This window comes from Lissotriton vulgaris, chromosome 7 (genome assembly GCF_964263255.1).
Source record: "Lissotriton vulgaris chromosome 7, aLisVul1.2, whole genome shotgun sequence".
Taxonomy (NCBI): Eukaryota; Metazoa; Chordata; class Amphibia; order Caudata; family Salamandridae; genus Lissotriton; species Lissotriton vulgaris.
The window spans coordinates 783,859,467-783,881,492 of record NC_141695.1 but is presented as its reverse complement, the minus strand read 5'-3'; the positions used below and the strand labels follow the sequence as shown (position 1 = coordinate 783,881,492).

General features: G+C 45.8%; 1 protein-coding gene across 5 annotated transcripts in view; it reads left to right on the top strand.

Annotated features, from left to right (window-relative positions):
• BAIAP2 (BAR/IMD domain containing adaptor protein 2) overlaps positions 1–22,026 on the top strand; it is a 491,109-nt gene that overhangs the window by 245,274 nt on the left and 223,809 nt on the right. For all 5 annotated transcript variants that reach the window (XM_086931035.1, XM_086931033.1, XM_086931032.1 and 2 more), the window contains one exon: positions 155–292. In XM_086931035.1, coding sequence (XP_086787161.1) covers positions 155–292 — 138 coding nt within the window. The remainder of the gene's footprint in view (positions 1–154; positions 293–22,026) is intronic.

Genomic DNA, 22,026 nt, shown 5'->3' with positions numbered 1-22,026 from the left:
GTAGGTAGTGAGACCGACATTGTCCCTTCCTCTCAAATACTGCTTGTCACTCCATGCTCAAATTTGGTTTATTGTAATTGGTTTTGACGAAAAAGGCTTAATGGGTGGATGCGTATTCATCTGCTGTTCCCGTGTTTTCCCTACAAATGTTAAGGCTGCGCTGAAGAAATATCAGGCAGAGCAGAAAAACAAAGGCGAGGTTATGGAGAAATGTCAGCTCGAACTGAAAAAACTGCGGAAAAAGAGCCAAGGCAGCAAAAACCCTCAGAAGTATTCGGAAAAGGAGATGCAGGTAGGCCTGAACCCAGTCTTCTTATTCGTTCAATGGATGTTTGCTCCCTTCGCCACTGTTTATTCACCCTCTCTCCGATGTGAACTATGGGTGTAATCACCAGAGGAATCTGGTAGTGTGCCCAGGCTTCTGTGGTGTCCAGTACCACATAACTGGTACTTGTTTCTGTAACATAGTCATACATAAGTGCTGCTTTCTGTGACACCAGCCTGAACAGATTGCCAGTGAGCAGATAAGAGGCACTTGTTTTGGGGGGGCATAACAATTTAAGGGCCGATTACGAGTCTGCTCGTGGCGCCGCTGTGGTGGTGGTGGTGGTGGTCCAGCCACCACCGCACAGGAGGTCCAACCACCCCATTATGACTTGGGCTGTCAGACAGCCCTGGGACCGCCGACGTTGCCAGGGAACCACCATTCCCTGGCCGTGGCACAGCAGTCCTGAAGCCGCAAAGCATATTACAAGTTTCCTCTCTTCTGCGGTTTTCATGACGGTTCCACCGCATTGAAAACCGTAGCGGAGAGGAAACAAACAGACCCCACAGGGCCCCCTGGTGCCTCACGCCATGTGGATGCACACAGTGGGGCACACGTGCCCCCCTGTGTGCACACACAAGTTCCTGCATGGCATGGGCATTACAGTCCATGCCTTGCAGGAACTGTTTTTGGCGTTCCCATTGTGGTGCCCATTTTTAGAGGCACCGCTGTGGGAATGCCATAAACCAGACCGCCAGATAGGAGGAAACTCCTAATCTGGCGGGCGGCCCGACCCCGGATTTGGCGCAGTGGGAGCGTGGAGGTGGCATACCACCCGCTCCCGCTGCGCCAAGAATCATCAGTGTCTTTGAAGCATGTATGTGAATGAGAGGCAGATGTGACCTGATTATATTATTGTTTATATTTAGATTAATGAATATTGCTTGCTAGTAGCATTCGTGGTTGCAAATATGTGATGTAAGAATGAGGCCCAGCTGGTTTGAGAAGTTGTAAGCTTTACAATTGGAGGAGCAAGGCAGTTATTTAACGAGTAGAGGTTTGCTGTTGCTACTTGCGAACGTGGCATCTACTGGTATCTTGTACGGCGCTATTTGTTCCCCATTAGTTCATGAATCCAATCTTACAAGAAAGTCTGCATTCATTAAAGAAGAGGAGCCTCCTTTTTACCTGAAATTGGAAGCCCCTCCGCTTGGTGCCATAGAAGCAGTGATTGTAGCATATTGTTCCTTAGAACTGGGGCCTTGACAGGGCATAACCTGCATCACGTTCTGCATCTGTTTACGGTGCTGCACCAAAGTCACACTAACCTCTGGGCCCATGATAGGCTCAGAAAGAGAAGCCCCAGTACATTGTTCTAGTTTTCTCAGTGTAAGCTCGCATTGTTCTGATAAATATCTTTTTGTATACATCTATTTTAACGTATTAGTCAAAATGTGACTGCAACTTAACAGAACTAAAAGTCAATATATTTATTGGTAGTGAATGATCGCATGGTAAATAATGTTTTATATAACTATTTGTTTATCCAAGCAGAGTTGCTGATAGGCCACTAGAAGTGAGATGCTGGCATCTTCATACGAAAGACTAGCTCTGCCCTCTCAGCCACTGGGATATTTAACTGCTCATTGTCTACAAAAAGAAAATGAAGAAAGTTAGGAACGATATTTTATTTTACATTTACGAAGTCTGGCAATTGGCGCTGTCACTTATAACAAGGGCCGCTACAATTATGCAGTTCTGTGACTCCACCCTTTTCTGCATACTCATGGATTTTCCTCATTTGCCACATGATGCACCATATGCATAATTTGTAGATTTCAACAATGAAAGAGCTTTTGTTTCTAACGCAATTCAATTAAAAACAAGCTTTATTCGGTTGAAACAGGCAACCATAAAAGCACAAAATATAACAGATCACAGTTTAAAATTGATAAAATACACACATGATAAAATAACATACATGAAAAAATGGCATATAGTTAAAATGACATATAGTTAATTAATTTCCAATTTGTGTCAGGCATTGCATTGATTCTCTTAGTGTCGATTATAAGCACATAGCAACTTTACAAAATTCGAGTTTAGTAGATCACCAAGGCTTCGCAAAGAGAAGTTTAAAGTGCATACATTGTATCATAACTCCAAATGTAAACAGTAAACACATAGCAGCATAACATAATTAAAAAACGGAGTATAATTTAAAATGCATAGATTGTATCAAAACTCCAGATATAAACAGTTAACTCGTAGCAGCGATACATGAAAAAAAATGACGGGTTAGGACACATGGGCTAAAAGTGCGCTATCTAAATTGCAGGGTGCATATAGTAGTTTTACGTTAGAACAGCATACTCTTTCTGGTCCTTATTGCACTTAGGATATATGTGGCAGTATAAAAGCAAATTTCTGGTTCTTTAAGTGCAAGAAGTAGTGTCATAGCAACATTTATGGTATTACTTTCGTATTTCTTAAACAGAGGTTTGAGATATACAATCCTGAGTGGCAGAAATAAGTCACATAAAAACAAAAAGTGCATCGTACTCGGTTTGGTAATCCCATCGCAGGGGCAGGGGGAAACAGGATACTGCTTCATTCTAGGGAACACAACCAAATGGTGCACAAGACCTAACCTCAATCTTGTTAAATCATAACGATGGGAGGATCTTGTAACGAATGAGAGATAGGCTTGAAAACCCACCGTATCTATGTATTGATGGTAAAACTGATACGTGGTTTGTTTCCTTGTTGTTTCCCTCCTACATACATTCTTCTAGGACAGGAAAGTGCTTTTTAGCTCCGGTTTGGACATGATTGGAGTTTCATTGTGCAGTCCTGAAATAGATTGATCAAAGATGACCCCGTAAGTTTTAGTTAAATAATTTAGCCAAGGTATCTTCATGTAATTTTCCATGCGTAAACAATCATTTATAATGGATTTAGTAAAAATGGTCTCCTCTTTTAGCCAAAGTGATCTCCATAGCTGGAGCAGTCTCAAGGCTATTAAATCCCTCAGATAATTAAGACCGACCTCGCAGTGAGTAAGTTCTGAAGAGGCTGAGGTCGGGAGGCATAAAAGCGTTTTTAAAAAGGAGTTCTCTTCCACCTTTATATCATGACAAGATTCATATCCCCAAAGCCCAGCCCCATAAAGTGCCACAGATGTGCATCTCGCTTTATAAATCTCAATCATATCTTTAATACGGCAGTCCCCCAAATTAGTAGCAAATTTAAAAACACCATATATGCTCTTCCTCAATTTGGCCTTAACCTGAGATGTTTCGTAATTCCATTTCCCTTCTGAAGAGAAGGAAATACCCAGATAACAGAAGTTATCCACATTTAGCATTGTATTACCCTCCATAAATAAGGATTTCCGACTTTTGGGTTTCGGGCCACAAACCATTGAAGGTTTTTGTTTTGTTGATCAGCATCTTCCTCTTAGCAATAACAGCTGCAAAACCATCTATTAACCTCTGAAGGCCAATTGGTGTTCTAGATAAAAGCACGGCATTGTCCGCATAAAGCAAAACTGGCACGTCTTTGCCCTCCACTATTGGGGAGTCCGCCTGTATCTACTTAAGTATAGCATCAACTTCGTTAATAAATAAAGTTAAAAGTAGTGGGGCAAAGACACAACCTTGGCGAATGCCACGTTTTACGTTAAAATTGGGGGTGCATTCACCCTTCTGATCATAGTGGACTTTGGTTGTTAGGTTTTCGGACAACCTGGCCAAAAAATAAATAATGGGTTTAGGGGCCCCAAGATTGATTAAAACGGGCCATAAAACTCCATGATCAACCAAATCAAATGCACTACTTAAATCCACAAAACATAGATAAAGCTGACCCTGTTTGGCTTTAGTATATTTACCAATTAAAAGCTCCAAATTAATACACTGATCCAGCGTGCCTAACCCTTTTCTAAAACCGTATTGCACCTTTGCCATAATAATATTATCCAGAACCCATTCTTTCGATCTTAACAATAGGACTCTACTCATAATTTTTACTGAGGAGTCAAGTAGAGAGATCGGGCGGTAATTTTTTGCTTCAGATTTATCGCCTTTTTTGTAAATGGGAATTATAACAGATTCCCCCCATGAGGGCGGACAACCCTCCGTTACAGCTGCATTAAAAACTCTAGTAAGAATGGGTGCCCATAGTTCCGGTATAGATTTGTATACATCAATGGGTACACCATCGCCACCTGGTGCCTTCCCCCCTTTACTATTTGCTATGCCCAACAAAACCTCATCCAGGGTTATACCAAGTGGGCCAATAGGCCAATTGTATTGGGTATTTGAAACTACAGAGGTTATACATCTAGGATTAAAAATACTGGAGAAATAGGTCACCCATTCCTCTATGCTCACATAAGTCAAGAGTTCTGGCACAAATTCCGTTTTAAGTAAATTAGAATTCACTGTATCCCAGAAAAGCTTATTGTTTGAGGTTTCTGCTGCAAACACAAGGTTGTCCCACGCCTTTTGTTGAAGCTCCTTCTTCCTACGTTTTAAGTTGAACTTATATTCTACTCTAAGTGCCCTAAATGCTGTGCTATCCCTTGGTTTGTTCGTAAGTGCTACCGTCACAAATTCACAATAGTTCACAAACAACCAATTGACAGAAGTGACAAAGCTCACTACTTGCAAAACGGGCAACCCAACATGGATGAATTCGCCATGTACACACCCGCTCTAGTCTATGTTACGCACTACGTCGAGACGCATATAACGCCTGTTAGAACACAGTCACGTGTCCAAACAGGAACAGGACTCGGGGAAAGAGAACCCGCCAGACACGTTCGGAGAGCCGCACACGGGTAAGATAATCACACGACTGCTAGCACAAACGAAACAAGAAGATTGTATAGGATGATTCCGACCTCGGAATCGGCCACAACTTTAAATACCGATATGACTGATTCTTTTTTCAGCCTGGGGTCCGCTTAACAGGAACCGCAATCCGGTATCCTCTTGTAGAACTTACACAGGTAAGAGTGTAACAAACGGTCTTCCAAGGCATGAGTTTATCAATTAGAAACCATACATGAAAATGTCTTTACTGAAGGTTAATTTCTCTTAACAGCACACGTTACGAGAGCAGAATTTTACCCATCTACGTGAAATATATCGGGTGTCCTCCGAGCCCCATTTAGACTACTTGATACCCACAAATATGTAAGTGGATACATAGGACACGGACGAAATGCGGTCAATGTGCCGTATCACTTGTGTCTAAAAATACGAAGAGTTTTATTCACATGTGTTGTATGGGAAATTTCTTTGGTGTTGTCATAACAGATGTAAAACAAGTCGGATAAACTATAGAGATATTTAGATCTGTTTGGATAATACATTAGGGCATCATGGTGATGATAAAACATCACATTTTAATGGTGACATATATTATTTTATCCTGTCACAGAAACAAAGATTACAACCGCTGCTGCATACACTCATACCGAGTGCCATTGGTCAAGGGCCCGGCTGGGTCGGAATTATCACCAGCTTAGCGGTGAGCCTGCACTTTAGATTTGGCAGACAGTCTTACCTTGGTGATCTCTTGCCTTATTGTCACTAAAAAGACCACTAGTGACGAGATTCCTTCGGTTTTCTCTTTTCTCTTTTTCATCCAAATATGCAGACCTTTCGTCATTTGACACGGCCATCTAGGTATGTTTTTTCGGATGGGCACATATTTTCACTGCGTCACAATAAATAGCATGAAGGATGAATGAGCCGCACACGGATAGTACACTTCCGCTGCGACGCAAAACACCTTTTCATTGTTTGCCGCTTCGGGTACAAATTTTTTGTCCCTCCACACAGCCATCACAACTCACCACACATAAGCACGTCTGTATAGAATATCGGTATTGGACACCAATTTTCGACACGGATGGATCATGGTGGCACAAATAGCTAAATCTGAGGTGAATCACTGTATGTTCACTGCAGTAGGAAGCAAATAATGTTTTTGTCAAGACCATATACTATGGTCATGTATGTAAAATTCATTTATACAAAACAAATGCTCGATGCCACTCATTTGTTTGTTTCAGCCCTGAGGAATCGCGAAGGCGATGAAACACGTGTCGGCTGGCTGTATTCCACATTAAAGACTCCTAGATTCACTCATCTGCTGGAGCTTTGTCACTTCTGTCAATTGGTTGTTTGTGAACTATTGTGAATTTGTGACTGTACAATCTTATACCTAATTTTGAGTGCATCGGCAATCCGTGTATCAGACAGTAGTAGTTTTTCTACTCAAAGGAGTGGTTCAGGTTTGCCCACTCGCCGATTAGCACCTAAGACACTTATCAACTTTAATTTGTATGCGTATAAACTGGCAGTGCACCCACCTAGACTGATCTAAAAACCTTCTGTTTTCTCAATTGTTCGTAAGTGCTATTTTTAGGCGGTTCAGAGAAGTAGTACAAGAGTGATCAAACCAGCCCCTAACCTGTATTTGTTTCCTTGTTGATGACACGGTCAGTAGTTTATCGATACAAACATTGATCTTATAAAAATTAGACAGGATCTTATATGGTTCAGTCCTGGCTAATAAGCTATCGTCTATTTCGCTGCCACACGCCTGTATGATTTTTTTTTTTACTGTTCACAGGAGTTGGTGCCTCTCCATTTTATTCTATTACAATTGAACCGTGTCAGAACAATATTATTCATAACAGTATATAATTCGGCTGGCTTGCGCCCCCATATATGCATGCGCATTGTGATCGAATTATGGTCACTCATATACAGATCTACAACCTGCGGGGTGGAACAAAGATTTGTAATTTTGGCAGAGACTATAACATGATCAATACAGCTATGCGCAGACCTTTCTGTGAATGTTGGGATCTCCTGTCCGTTCTCGTCCTTGGCACATTGCAGAATATCCAGGTCAAATTCAGTCAATACTGCATTCAGGGTATTACCACAAGCAGTATGTGGGAAATGTAATAAATCATAACCCTCTTCATTTTGATACCCACACACTTTTGTCATCGACAAAGGACAGATATTAACATTAAAATCGCCAAACTACATTCGGATAAATACTTTCCCTATTAGCCAAGTTACATAATTCCGATTTCAAATCTAAAACTATACAAAGGCGGGTAGGATCAAATATATTATTATAGAAGTTAATTAACACATCCTGGTCTTCACCATTTTGCAACTAGAGTAACTGTGAATGATGCCCTATATTGGTACTTCTTTTAACTTTCACCAGTAGGTTATTTTTTAACCTTAATAAAGTTAGGCGTGTGGCTCACTGCTTAGAGCGGCAGTCCCTGGTACAGAAGTCTGGCCTGGACCAGGGTTCAAATCCCGCCTCGGCAGATCACGGCTGATCTCGGCGTTTCTTGGGCTCATAATTCTTCGGACATGATTTCTCGCCTCGGTGCCTACTCTGAGCATGAGTCCCACGCTGCAACTCTGGGCAATAGCTTGCTTAGCCTCCACAACGGCCCCCTACAGCGCTGGGGATGCCTGGTTGCACCCCGGGGCTGCCCAGGAGTGGACATTTCACGGGGAAAAGCTAGGACGGGTTCCCTAGCGGTATGAGTACAGCGCCAGGACACACTGCTTGCCGGGGTATCAGTGCGCTTTACAAATATGGCTACATTTACATCCCCCCTTTGCTCTTCCCGAAGGGGAGGGGAGTGCGGGTATATAATATGCAGTATACCCGTCAAAATAAACATTTACAGTACTCCATGTTTCCTGCAAACATACTATATCGAATGAGCTGATATACTCCTTCCACCCTAGCTCATCGAACTTTCTTGCAATTCCAGCTATATTCCAGTTAACAATAGTGTAACCTTCCGCCAGAGGGGTTCCCAGATGTGATATCGATGAAGCGGTTTCTAGACGATTAGGGACACTGACGGCCTCACCTATTTCCTCTATACGATCTTCCAATAAAACACTGGAGGGTGAATTAAAGCTGTACTATGCCCAGTAGTCATATCGAGATTATCCCGGTTTTGAGAGGTTTCATACTTATCTTGGAGTATGGGTACAGTATTATCGATTAAAGGACAGACTTGGTGGTGGCATTGAAGTCTTTGTCAGGCCCGTTATCTAAAGGCGGACCTACGGCCAAGAGCCTGGTAGCTCCCACCCCCTTTCTGGTATAATGACTGTGCCCAGTCAATCGTTACAATCAATCAATCAATCAAAGCATTTATATAGCGCACTACTCACCCAGAGGGTCTCAAGGCGCTAGGGGAGGGGGGTCCGCTACTGCTCGAATAGCCAGGTCTTGAGCTGCTTCCTGAAGGCGAGGTGGTCCTGGGTCAGGCGGAGGTGGGTCGGGAGGGAGTTCCATGTCTTGGCGGCGAGGTAGGAGAATGACCGACCCCCTGTGGTGGCTCTTAGGATTCGGGGGACGGCGGCGAGGGCGTGGGCGGTCGATCGAAGCTGGCGTTTGGGAGCGTAGAAGTTGAGGCGGCTGTTGAGGTATCCTGGTCCTTGGTTGTGTAGGGCTTTGTGAGCGTGGGTGAGGAGGCGGAAGGTGATTCTCTTGTTGACCGGGAGCCAGTGCAGGTCTCTCAGGTGTTCGGAGATGTGGCTGCGACGGGGGATGTCCAGGATGAGTCGTGCTGAGGCGTTCTGGATCCGCTGAAGTCTCTTCTGGAGTTTGGCGGTGGTTCCTGCGTAGAGGGACTTGCCGTAGTCCAGACGGCTGGTGACGAGGGCCTGGGTGACCGTCTTTCTGGTCTCGGTGGGGATCCACCGGAAGATCTTGCGTAGCATGCGCAGGATGTTGAAGCATGACGAGGAGACGGCGTTGACTTGTCTGGTCATGGAGAGGGAGGAGTCCAGGATGAATCCTAGGTTGCGTGCGTGGTCTGTTGGTTTGGGTGCACTGCCTAGGGCGGGGGGCCACCAGGAGTCGTCCCAGGCGGAGGGTGAGGATCCCAGGATGAGGACTTCCGTCTTGTCCGAGTTCAGTTTCAGGCGACTGTTCTTCATCCATTCGGCTACCTCTTTCATCCCTTCATGAAGGTTGGCTCTGGAGGTGGCGGGGTCGTTGGTGAGGGAGAGGATCAGCTGGGTGTCGTCGGCGTAGGAGATGATGTTGAGGTTGTGCTGACGTGCGATGTCTGCGAGGGGGCTCATGTAGACGTTGAAGAGGGTTGGACTGAGCGAGGAGCCTTGAGGAACGCCGCAGATGACTTCGGTGGCTTCAGATCTGAACGGGGGGAGGCAAACTCTCTGTGTTCTTCCGGCGAGGAAGGAGATGATCCACTCCAGTGCCTTCTCCTGGATTCCGACTCTGCGGAGTCGCTGCACTAGTGTGCGGTGGCAGACCGTGTCGAAGGCCGCAGAGAGGTCTAGGAGGATGAGGGCTGCTGTTTCTCCGTTGTCAAGCAGGGCTCGGATGTCATCGGTGGCTGCGATCAGGGCGGTCTCGGTGCTGTGGTTGGCCCGGAAGCCAGACTGCGAGAGGTCTAGGGATCCGTTCGTCTCGAGGAAGGCGGACAGCTGCTTGTTGACGGTCTTCTCGATGACTTTTGCAGGGAACGGGAGCAGCGAGATGGGGCGGTAGTTCTTGAGGTCGGTGGGGTCGGCTGATGGCTTCTTTAGTAGAGCGCTGAGTTTGGCGTGCTTCCAGCTCTCCGGGAAGGTAGCGGTGTCGAAGGAGGTGTTGATGATGTCCCGCAGGTAGGGTGCGATGACAGCATCGGCTTTGTTGAAGACGTGGTGAGGGCATGGGTCGGTCGGAGATCCGGAGTGGATGGAGTTCATTGTGCGGACAGTGTCTTCGGTGCTGATCTGGGTCCAGGCGCGGAGGGTGGTGATGGGGGGCGCTGGTTCGGTCGTGACGTGCGTCGGTTGCGTGCTGAAGCTGTTGTGTATGTCCGCGATCTTGTTGTGGAAGTAGGAGGCGAGGGAGTTGCAGAGGTCTTGCGAAGGGGTGATGTCGTTGTTTCCGGCGTTGGGGTTGGAGAGCTCTTTAACGATGTTGAAGAGTTCCTTGCTGTTGTGTGCGTTGTTGTCCAGTCGTTCCTTGAATGCAGTTTTCTTGGTTGCGTGGATGAGTTGGTGGTGTTTTCGGGTGGCGAGCTTGAGGGCCGTCATGTTGTCCGGTGTTGGGTCTCTGCGCCAGGTTCTCTCGAGGGCTCGGCAGTTCTTCTTGGAGCTCTTGAGTTCTTCGGTGAACCATGGGGCTTTCTTGCTGCCGGGTCTGCTAGGCGGGGTCCTCAGGGGGGTGAGGTCGTCAGCGCAGTCGCTGATCCACTTCGTGAGTTTGGTGGCTGCTTGGCTGGGGTTCGTTGCGCTGGTGGGTGGGTTCTTGCTAAGGGAAGCCGCGAGCTGGTCGGCTGTGATCTTGTTCCAGCTTCTGCGTGCAACCTGTTGTTGGTGGTGGTGGGTCGTGGTCCTTCTGAAGCTGAAGTGTACGCTGCTGTGCTAAGTAAGTGAAATCTATTAGATGTAGACAAACCAGGGTATATCTTTTGATTGGGCACTTAGTTGGGTCTGCTTAAACCAGTATTCCTATCCCCTGACGATGCATGGTTTAAATGTCTATAAAAATAGCCAAGGGGATTTAGCGAAACAATGCGATCAGTATATGGGCTTAAAGCTGCTCTTTCAAGGGACGTTCGTGCCCAAGATGGGTTCTTAAAGTTAATAATGATACAACCCCCAAGCAGGGTCTTTGTTGAGGGCCCTATCCAGTTCACCCTTTTAGTGAAGAGTACCTGGTCCGCCTGACCCACTGGAAAATCAAATTTTTGGTGCAACCAGTCGTTTTTTAAGGTGTTCTAGCTTTTCTTTTGCTCTACTTCTAATGGTAGTACATTAACCAGAACAACCACGTAAGGACTACATTCTAGTGGTAGGTTAATAGGTAATGCAGTGGGTCCTTCAGGCTCATCCCTCGTCCTAGATTTATTCGGGACCGAAGTTTCATGTTTATTTACTGCTACCTCCCCAATTTTCTGGGATCCCTTCTGTCTACCAACACTTGCTAACGAATTGTTGGCTGTCATAGATGTAGAATTAGTAGAATTGTTAGACCCTGGAACAACAAACTTCCTGAGGGGGTAATGGGGTATAACTGGGCTGCTAGAGCGAGGGTTAGTTATAGCAGCATTTGCTAGATTTAAATTACATTCTCCAAGAGGGTCACTCGTGGGGAACCTGACAGGACCACAAACATCTTTGAGAATGTTACCAAATTTGGTCATCTCCGCGTGCAGATTATTTATTCTATCGACCAATGGTTTAATAATTATTTCTATTTTTTGTGTCAAAATAAATTTGAATTTAATTTGAATTTAAAAGCATTTATTAAGCGCACATATACCTAGCGGTTTCTTGGCGCTGAGGATGCAGTTGAACCCAGGGAGAGGGGTACAGAAGGATAATGCGGAAAGGCTTGCAGGAAAAGATGAGTTTTAAGCGCCTTGCGGAAAAACGAGTACAAGGGAATAGATCTGATGATGGGGGGGGGGGGGGGGGGGGGGGAATTCCAGAAAGTGGGACCAAGTACAGCGAATCTCACCCCCCCCATCCTTTTTTTCCTGAAACGTGGTACGGAGAGGAGGGACTGGGTGGAGGAACGGAGTTGTCTAGCCGGAGTGTAATTTTTGATTTCGGAATTTATAAAAGCGGGAGCAGTTCCGGCTCGAGCCTGAAACTTGGTGCAGCCAAGTATGAAAAGGGCCCGCTCTCTAATGAGCAGCCAGTGCAAGTTCTTTAATAAAGGGGTGGCATGGTGCAATTTAGGGAGACCATGAATGAGGCGGGCGGCTTGGTTCTGGACCAACTGTTATGGTACTTATGGTACTTATAGAGCGCACTGTCACCAGACGGTCACCTTGCGGTGCCGCCTATTCGGCTTCCTGGCGCTGATACTCACACCGCTGTGGAACCCCTCCTGGCTTTCCCTGTGAAGTGTCCACCCCTGGGCACCCCCAGGGTGAAGCCAGGCATCCTTAGCGCTGTTGCGGCCGGTGTGGAGGCTAAGCAAGCTATTGCCCAGAGTTGCAGCGTGGGGCCCGTGATTAGAATAGGCACCGAGGCGAGAATTAACAGGTCCGAGGAAATTGAGCCCGAGAACCCGCCGAGGCGGGAATCGAACCCTGGTCCCTGGCCGAACTCTGCATCAGGGTCTGCCGCTCTAACCATTTAGCCACACTCCTCCACAACTGAAGGCGTTGAAGGGCATAGGCCGGGACACTGTTGTACAGGATGTTACCGTAGTCTAGGCGAGACAACACCATTGCCATCAGAATGAGTTTTAAGGCAGAGGGGGAAAAAAATCTGGAAATTTTCCTGATGGTGCGAAGGGTAAAGAAACCGGATGATACCACCATACTAATCTGGGAGTGCAGGGTAAGATGTTGGTTCAGCATGATCCCATGGGTTTTAACTGAGTGAGAAGGTAGGGGAGGTACACCAAATGAGGGGGGCCAAAACGTGGGGGTCCAAGGACTGGATGTTCCACCAATGAGAACCACCTCAGTTTTATCTGGATTAAGTTTAAGGTGGTTGAAGTTCATCCAGTCCCTAATGAAAATCATAACCGATTGAAAATTGGGGTTGGACTCCAGGGAGTGAGAAAGGTTGAAAATCAGCTGGAGGTCATCTGCATAGTTGAAGACAAAGTTGAGAGAATATGACGGAGTTAGTTTGTTCTGCCATCAGCAGGTTGGGGATACACATTTTATCTGGTTCCGTAACTAAAACGCGAGAGGGTGGCCCTTTTTTAATTTTACAGGAAATCCCTGGCTTAAATTGGTCTTTCCTACAATTTCTTTTCCTTTTCGGTACTGGGGACCCACTTGGAGATGGAGTATGGGGGATCACAGTTTGCGTAGGTAGTGTTTGGGGGTGTGTTGGTAAACGAGGCAGCATCTGTGAGGCCTGCACAAATAACATGACACATTTGTCCTTCACTGGGAACCAAACACCCTAGGGCAGCGCCTGACTCTCAGAGGGTAGCGTTGCAGAGCAGTCTGAGGCTTACTCAAGGGAGGTGGGGTGGGCTAGTAATCGCCATTTACAGGTGCGCAAAAATAACACTCAATAATTGATTGTCCAGTCTGTACTTTGCTTTATAAAAGTAAGAGTACATTTATTAAACACACACACCACTCAATACTATTCACCAATTTACAAATATACATACGCTGTTGGAATTACTTTGTGACATTGCATAACATCTCCACCTCTCCCGCAGGGGGGGTGGGGTCCAGTACCACCACTCCCATGTATGCACATCATCTTGCCCCCAATACAATTAGTTGAACCTATCCTGGAGCGAGGGCCCTGCGCACTGGCACCATCCCAGTGGCGTCCCCCTCCTATTACCTCAACAAGCATTAAACAGGGATACACCTGCCTTGGTGACACATGACCCTGACCAACCATCTCTTACTGACCCTAAAGTATACCCCTCTACATCCTAAGGGCTAACAGTCTGGGGTCTTCACCTAAGCGCAGCTTCAAGACTACATGTTTACGCACACATTAGAATGACAGTACTCAGCACATTTGGATATCATTAAAAATGCATTGCAATTGCAGCCCCTAAAGGCATCACAGATGATCACAGGATTAAGTTGTAAATACCGTCAGACACCCTAGCAGGAGTGTCTAGCCACTTAAATCCACTTTGCTTGTGACATCACCTTACACCAGTACTTCACATTGAACATCAGTCCCTCTAAAAGAAATAACCATTAATAAATGCATTTCAGTGCAATTACGCCATTTCACCTCCAGGGGATGCCCTTCTCGAGACATCTCCAACTACAGCCCTTCAATCTTTGATGCACTTCTCAATGAACCCCCAACTGTAGAACAAAAGTTCCAGCCTAGGAGGTGATGCAATCTTCGCTGAGAGTTGAGGGGTTATTCTTTTTAAATCCACAAGAAACTTAGGGTGGGACTTAGCTTTGTGCTGGAGGCGAGACTGCGCTGCTCCAGCAGCTCCCTCCAGCACCTTTTCTACTCAAAGGTGACCCCTCTCCTCTGGGGGCCACCAAAACGCCAAAAACAATCCATTTCTCATGCCTTGCAAGGCATCATGGGGCGCTTCAAGCTCCTGCCGCTTTCTGGGGCCTCGGTGGGGGGCCCAGTCCCACCCGGACCCCCGCAGGCGCTCCACGTTGGAGGGCAGTCCCCGGGACCTGACCCACCACCTTTTCTAGACCGGCGGCGGAGCCTCAAGCGCGTCGCCATCAGGGGGCCACAAGTCAAAGGTCACTCACCTTCTGGGGGCCATATCTCAGCCCCTGGAGGTCCGATCTGCCCCATTTCCGTCTCTTCTTGCTCCTGGAGGTGCCCCCCCAGCCACTGGGAGCATTCTCCTTCACCCCCCGGGTCTCCAAGAGGGTCTGCACTTGCTCCCTGCGCCAGCCTTTCGCCTGGCTCTCCTCCTGCGCCTCTCTTCTCCCTGTGCAGAGGCCTCTTCTTCTGCTCACCGGTCCTGGGCTCTTCTTCTGGCGCTGTTAGGGGCCTGGGGGGCAGTCAGGGGTGTTCTCCTTCCAACTGCCCATTGCACCAGGCTCCAGCACCTTTCGCCTCCGCAGACCACACCCCAGAGAGAGCTTCTCTTCCTGTGCAAGTACTTTTTAAAAGTTGAGTAGGGGGCTGGCAAAAAGTCTCTGTGGGTCCTATCAAACAGCGACACATCACTTCCCTACCCCTGCTTCCTCCTTCTTGTCCAGTCTCTGGGTTTGTTCAAAATGGAGTCGTCCAGTGTCTCTGGCCACATGGCCTCTGAAATCCAACTCTTTCCTTCTTGGTGCAGCCTGGTGCCTGGCACCCAGTGACAGCTGCTAATGGATGAGCCTGTAGCCCCACCCATCTTCTTCTTTGTGGAGAGGAGGCCCTAGCTTGTGGAAGAAAGGTTATCAGTCCATCCAGCTGAGGTCAACCCTCAGCCTGGGTCTGGTCATGGCTGGCTCAGAGAAATAGGACAGTTCTGTATGACCCAAAAGCAGTACATATGACTTTGGACTCTGCAGAATACTTATTTTCATCTACTCTACAATGGACTTTAGTGCGTGTCTGGAATCTGTAGGCCTTGTGGAAGTCATTTTAGCCATGGGCCCCACATCCCCATAGGGGAATAATGGAGTGAAAACACAGTAAAACACACTGACTTTCCCTGGCATGTTCCTTCCCAGGGTATAAAGCCTATTACATGTCACCACCCAATTCTGCATAAGTCCTGCCACACCATTCACTCTGTAGCTGCTCCTGGACTGCGCACGCTAGGAATCTCCCCTGCACACCTCCTACACGTGTGCACACACATGTACACCCGTGTCTGCATGTTACCAGCACAGTGTTCCATGCTCCAGCTGCAGCGTTCTAGTCAAGCCAGGCGGACACCAGTAAAATCTCCATGCAGTCTCCTTCATTATGAGTTCACTGTGGATGAGTCCCAGATTATGAGGCTCCCCCACAGTAAAAGCTCTACAATTAGGTGCTCAAAAAGCGAAAAATCCAGGCGGCCCCTAGTGTCAGAACCACCTTCTAACAGGGTGGTTAGGGCTCTCAATACTCACCATAGTAGTAGATTCTTGGGTATTATCTGGCATGACGTCAACTAACTCCCGGGCCGGTTGATTCTACATTACTTTGCCAGCTCCGAGAGACAGGTGGCGTTCTGCCCTGTTAATTTCAACATCATTGGCACTAACCACTTTTACTAAATAATCATCAATGGTTGGACCATGGATATCCTTATTTTTAGGGGTTGGACCATGGATATCCTTATTTTTAGGGGTCTTCAAAAGTTTATGTTTAGACATCCTGCCCTTAATACAAATGACTAAAATATATGGAATTGCACAAGACTGGAGGTTAGTTGTATTAATTAGAATAGCCTCCTAGGGACTTCTATTAAAGCAAGCTCGTGGAGACAGAAACAGCCTTGCACCTTAGTTGCATGAAATGATATGACCCAATGACACGGGTTGCTATTCAGAATGTCAAACCACACACTACTCACTGTTTCTAATATTAAAGCGTTCTACAAAAACCTTTAATGTCCAGATGAAAATTGTCCTCAGTTATTTATAGTTGGTTCCAAGGGTGCGGAGATCGATAATAAATAACGTGGCCCTGCCCTGCGGGATCCCTGGACCGGTTTAAACGCGCCTCCTGGAGCTGACAGATGACACTCTCCACTGGCGTTGCAGGGGGACTCTGGGAAATGGAGTCCCCCGATTGTAGCAGCAATGTTGCTGTCCCGCACGGACTATTAGGCGGCAGGAGAGCAGGGTGATGGCGTTACGGGCAGCAGTGCGGCTGACCTGTTAGCAAACGGCTAGGTGCAGAGAGGCAGATTCAACCCAACTCAACCTGGCTCAGCCTGTAAGTCTTTGGCAGATTTCTCCTTCCCTTTGATGTAGTATGCAAAATTTGGGTTAAGAATTAAAAATTAAGTTGGCAGCGTGGTTGAGTCAGACTCACCAGTGATTGTCTTAACTTATCCCTCGCTTTCGTAACACTAAACTGCTCCCAGGGCCGGTCCTAGGCATGGGCGGTATGGGCAGCTGCCCAGGGCCTCGCGCTCAGGGGGCCCCCTGCCGGCCCCGCAGAGTAGGGAAAAGCGCACTCGCACAGGCAGTAAGGCACTTAGAGGGGCCTCACATCTTCCCTTTCGCCCGGGGCCTCAGAAGGCCTCAGAAGGCCTAGGACCGGCTCTGACTGCTCCTGCCGCTTCAAGAAAGTACTTGTGGCTTCCGCTGCACTCGCCAACATTTTCGCAGCTCCTGCCGTACCAGGGAAAGACTCTGCAGGTCCTGCCGCGCTGGAGATTGACTCGTGGCCCCTGCTGTGCTCGGCAACTGTCTTTACGGCTCCTGCTAAGCAAGGCAAAGGCTCTGTTGCTCTATGGCTCTGGCCTCGTTATTACCGACTTGGGGCCTCCACAAAACGCTGAACGATGTGCAGCGCCCACCGTGCTAGGCAAAGGCAATGGCAAGGCCCCCACAGCAAAGGCCCCGCGGCTCTGGTGAGAGACTCATGGTGTTTGCCCGCAGCTCCCACCATAGCTCCCTCTGCGCTCTTCCCGCACTCGGAAAATTCTCGCGGCTGGGCTGGGCTCTCGCGGCTCACACAGTCCGTGACGTACTCAATCTTTTGTTTCTAACTCAAATTAATCAAAAACTATTAAACCAAGCGCTACACGTAATTCCGAACAGTGGCAGAGCTTGTGCAAAGTTTAGGCACTTACCTTTCACTTGCTGATTGCTGTATTCTGGTGCTAAACTGGTACTAATGTGGTGCCTCTGTGGACACACACTTTGATAGTTGTTAAAATGTCAAAATGAAGAAATAACACTGCTACATATTTTGGCGCATTATGAAGTTTATTTTGACTTTCCTTGCTGCATAATTTTGTAAACCCTGTTGCATTATTTGGTCCTCTACTTTCGCATACTTCCTGTCGCCCTGCATATAATACCACCCACCATTCCTTACGTTTCAGTCAACCGTATAATGCATTATGGAGCTTATAGTTTTGCCTTGAATGTTTCCATTATGGGCTCAAAACCCCAGCCTGTAACGTGCTGTTTTCTACAGAGCCACAATTGGCCAATGTATTATGCTTGATAGTTAAGCCATTTGTCGACTATGTTTTACATTTTAGCACGCTGTAGACTTCCACTGAATCAATACTGGAATCTTGGGACCTCCGTGTTATTATTTTTGGAAGCTGGGGACCTTCCGCATAACCAATTTCTATGTTTTGAAATTCAAACTAATACACACAAATTCTTAAACACGTATACACCAAAAGAATGCACAAATATTAAAATATTTAGTTTAATTCACAACCAAATATAGAAAAAAAATTCACATTTGCATATACTTTATTCATTTTCGTATAGTATTTAATTTTGTAAGTCGGGTCCCCCATGTGTAGGCTTCACAGACCCCTAGGTGTCCTTGGAACACAAGTTAAGAATTACTGCAGTCTAGTCAATTGAAAAAATAAACCTCGTTTCACATATAAAACCAAAAATAAAATTCTACTCACATATTTAGTGAGGGTTCACTCTTTCATTCCTATCCTGCATTAAAACAAATATTAGCAAAGTGAATTGTTTCTGTGTAGTGGTACATTTAAACATGAGCTTCACTTCACTGCATAGGTACAACATGGGCATCTGATGTTCAACCTTCCCTAAAATACAAAAGAAGTAAAAGGTCGCCGAAGCTGGCGGGACATTAGAGTTCTCTCACAAATACAGAAAGGTACAATACAGGTAACTAATACAAAAAGAGGGAATGAGGAGTTATGGATTGTTGTGTGCTCTCTGTGAACACACAAACATACAAGAAGGACAACAGTTCAGGAAGAAAGAGGTGAACCTCCTATGCAATTGCCATGAATTCATATAGATCGTTCAGCCTCACGCCCCTATTTATTTATTTTGAAGGTTTTATATAGCGCGGGTATCAGAGTGCTTTACAAGATAAATATCGCAGATACATAGGCATATGGTAAATAACATAGATCCATACAAATCAAGAGTTGTATAATCACAGTAATATCGACGATACAAAGGTAAGTAGTAAATATATAGTTCAATAAAAATCAAGAATCGTATAATCACCGTTACCTAGGCTCAAGTGAATTTAGCCATAAGAAGAGATTTCACTTCTTTTTTGAAAGATGCAGTAGAGGGATTCAGTCTAGTTTCTGGGGGCAACGTATTCCAGATCCTGGGCGCCATCCCCGAGAAGGAACGGTTGTATGTAGTGTGGTATGCTTTATCAATGTTTTCCACGTCTAGCACTGGACAGCATATGAGTTCTACTGTCCATTGGTTGTACAGTTCCCTAGCTATGGGTTTCCATAGTCTGGATAAGGTCATATCCCTCACGTTTATTAAACATTTATATTCTCCCTATGTTAATCTGAGCCGTATATTAAAATTGTGTGTTAGTGTGATAAAAAAATATTTTACTAATGTCTTCATACTATAAGATTCAAAACCGGTGGGTAGAACAATGGACACAATTTCTCTTTTGCGTCCTCATGTTTCAGCTTTTGAATAGTGCCCTCACGTTGTCTGGTTCCTTCCTCAGGACTACAGGTCTTGAAATATCATACCAAATATTGTGATACAGTCCCTGATTCATATGGCATGTTATGAAACTGTATTCAGTATATCCTTAGGGTTTTAGAAGATGTTGCAACAAAAGTGGAAACAAACCTTTCTTCATAGAACAGACCCATTTTGGGCAGAACTAGTGTAAGGTTCCATCCATCAAAGGACAAGTGCAATGCAGCAGCAGCGCAAGCATTCGTCGTCACAGGACATATGCGAATTAGCGGTGCGAGCTTTGCTTCTTTTATAGAACAGGTACGGAATGGGAGTAGCAAAGCAAACTTCACTCTCTCGCAAAAACCAGAAAGTGCAACCTTCCATTCTCCGTAGAATTTCGGCACGGCAGACTAGTACAATCTTTCATCGCTCAAAGAGCATGCACAGTTAAGGCATGAGCGACGTAGATTACAGACCGATGTTGAGAAAGGGTGCTTAACCCCCTGAGAGCAGTGTATAGGCAGATGTTTAAGTGAATAGGCAACTTCCTCCGCTATTTTAGCTTAAGTGATATTCTACATCCGGGCAATGAAAATTCTGCTGTCACTCTGAGACCTCCTGTAACTCTTGGTGTCATATTGAACAGTCTTGCTGTTGCCATTTCATTTTGATCCAACTGCTGGCATTCAAGTGCACATTTGTCAAAGGTTAGACCCTTGCTATATCAATGCAGAGACGTCCTCTAGTAGTGGTGTGAAAAGTGATGGAATGAGCAACATTGCCCAATAGCGCCTGGGCTGTTCCATTTTCACTTGCGCACTCACACTGTGACCTCTCAATGGAATACTCCTTTTCGCAAACACATGCACACATTCCATTCGCTCGTTCGAATCCCTCTTTCCCTTGTAACCCCCACTTAAAAAAAAAAGTTTGTGTTATTTTAACTTAAAAGAACAATTAATTTGCATACATATACAGTAATAGACTCTTATGTTAAGTCACACATGTATATCACTAATAAAGCACACAGGAATATTATCCCTGATAAAATAGGTTGTACAGCATATGACAATATGCAACTACGTAATGAACAGTGCATACACTGACATAATCACAAGGGTGAATCTAGTTTCTTACTGTAGAGGGATCAGGTGGGTAAATCAAGACCAGGGACCGCATCCTCCAGACTTCTTGATTTTCTGGTAGCATTTCATCTGTCATGACCAGTTTAATTCTGAACTCCTCTGCTGGAGACCACTCTACAACTTCTTTAACCCAGTTTGCCACAGTGGATATCCTGGCATCTAATTTCAATGTGTCCTTTAGATAGCAGTAAAGTGAATTGCACAAACAGTCTTTCACTTTAATGTTTAAAAGGGCCGGCATTTATACCTTGTGGACATGTTTTGAATTATTTGTATTTGTATTTGTATTTGTATTTTTAGACTTGTAGAGCGCCTTATCACCCAGGGGTCTCTAAGCGCTTGACAGGCGAGTGAATACTGGCAGGAAGAAAGCAGACTAGATATTACCCCATGCCTCTTGGAAAAGCATGGTTTTTAGCTTTTTCCTAAAAGGCAGGAGTCTGGTTTCTTTGCGCAGATATTCGGGCAGTTGGTTCCAGGCTTTAGGCATTGTGTGGGAAAATGTCCGACCACCGATAGAGGATCGTTTGATCCTAGGACAGATCAATAGGGCGGCGTTGGCTGAGCGTAAGTTCCTGTTGGGGGCATATGGGACAAGGCGTTTTTTGATGTATTTAGGGGCTTGCCCATATAAGGCTTTCTGCGTGATGCATAGGCCTTTGAACTTGGCTCGTTGATTCACTGGCAGCCAGTGTAGCTCCCGGAGGAGGGGGGTGGCCGGTGTCCTTCTTGGTTTATTGTATATAAGTCTGGCTGCGTCATTCATGACGATCTGAAGTCTTTTGGTGAGTTTTTTCGGGATACCAAAATACATGGCGTTGCCGTAATCCAGTCGGGCCAGAATTAAAGCTGACACTGCTCTTCTGAGGGTGTCTGCCTTTAGGATAGGAGCTAGTTTGCGCAGTTGTCTCAGGAGGCCTACACAGGTGCCCACCACCGCCGAGACCTGGGCTGACATAGTAAGATTTGTGTCGATGATTATGCCGAGGCTTTTGACTGCTGTTGCCAGTACTGGGGGGTTGCCTAGTTCTGAGGGCCAAAGGAGGTCGCACCAGGGGCTGGATGAAGTTGTAATGGCAAGGACCTCCGTCTTGCTATGTTAGCAACAAGGACCCCCTGATAAGGATTAATATCCTGGGACAGGGTAAACAATGTATGTGAAATAACACTCCCAGGCATATACTTAATTACACAATAGATTAAACAAACAAACTAGTGCAGTTTAGAAAAAATAAATTTTTAATATAATTAAAAAGAGAATGATAAAATTCAGTGCATTAATCAGACTTGATAAAATAACAATAAGGTGATACATATGTATTCACAAGAAATTAAAAAAGATTAGATGGCATCCAGTCGACGCGTTTCGACATTTAAGAATATGCCTTCATCAGGACTTTACCATCAATTTCTAAAATAGTACTTATGTACAGAAGCAGTACTGTTCTCTTGTAGCATTGATTTTTATTTTTTAAAAACCAGAGAGATGACACTTCCCCTTAGAGAGTTATGGTATATTCCTCATCTGGGGTCTGTTTTTCAATGTG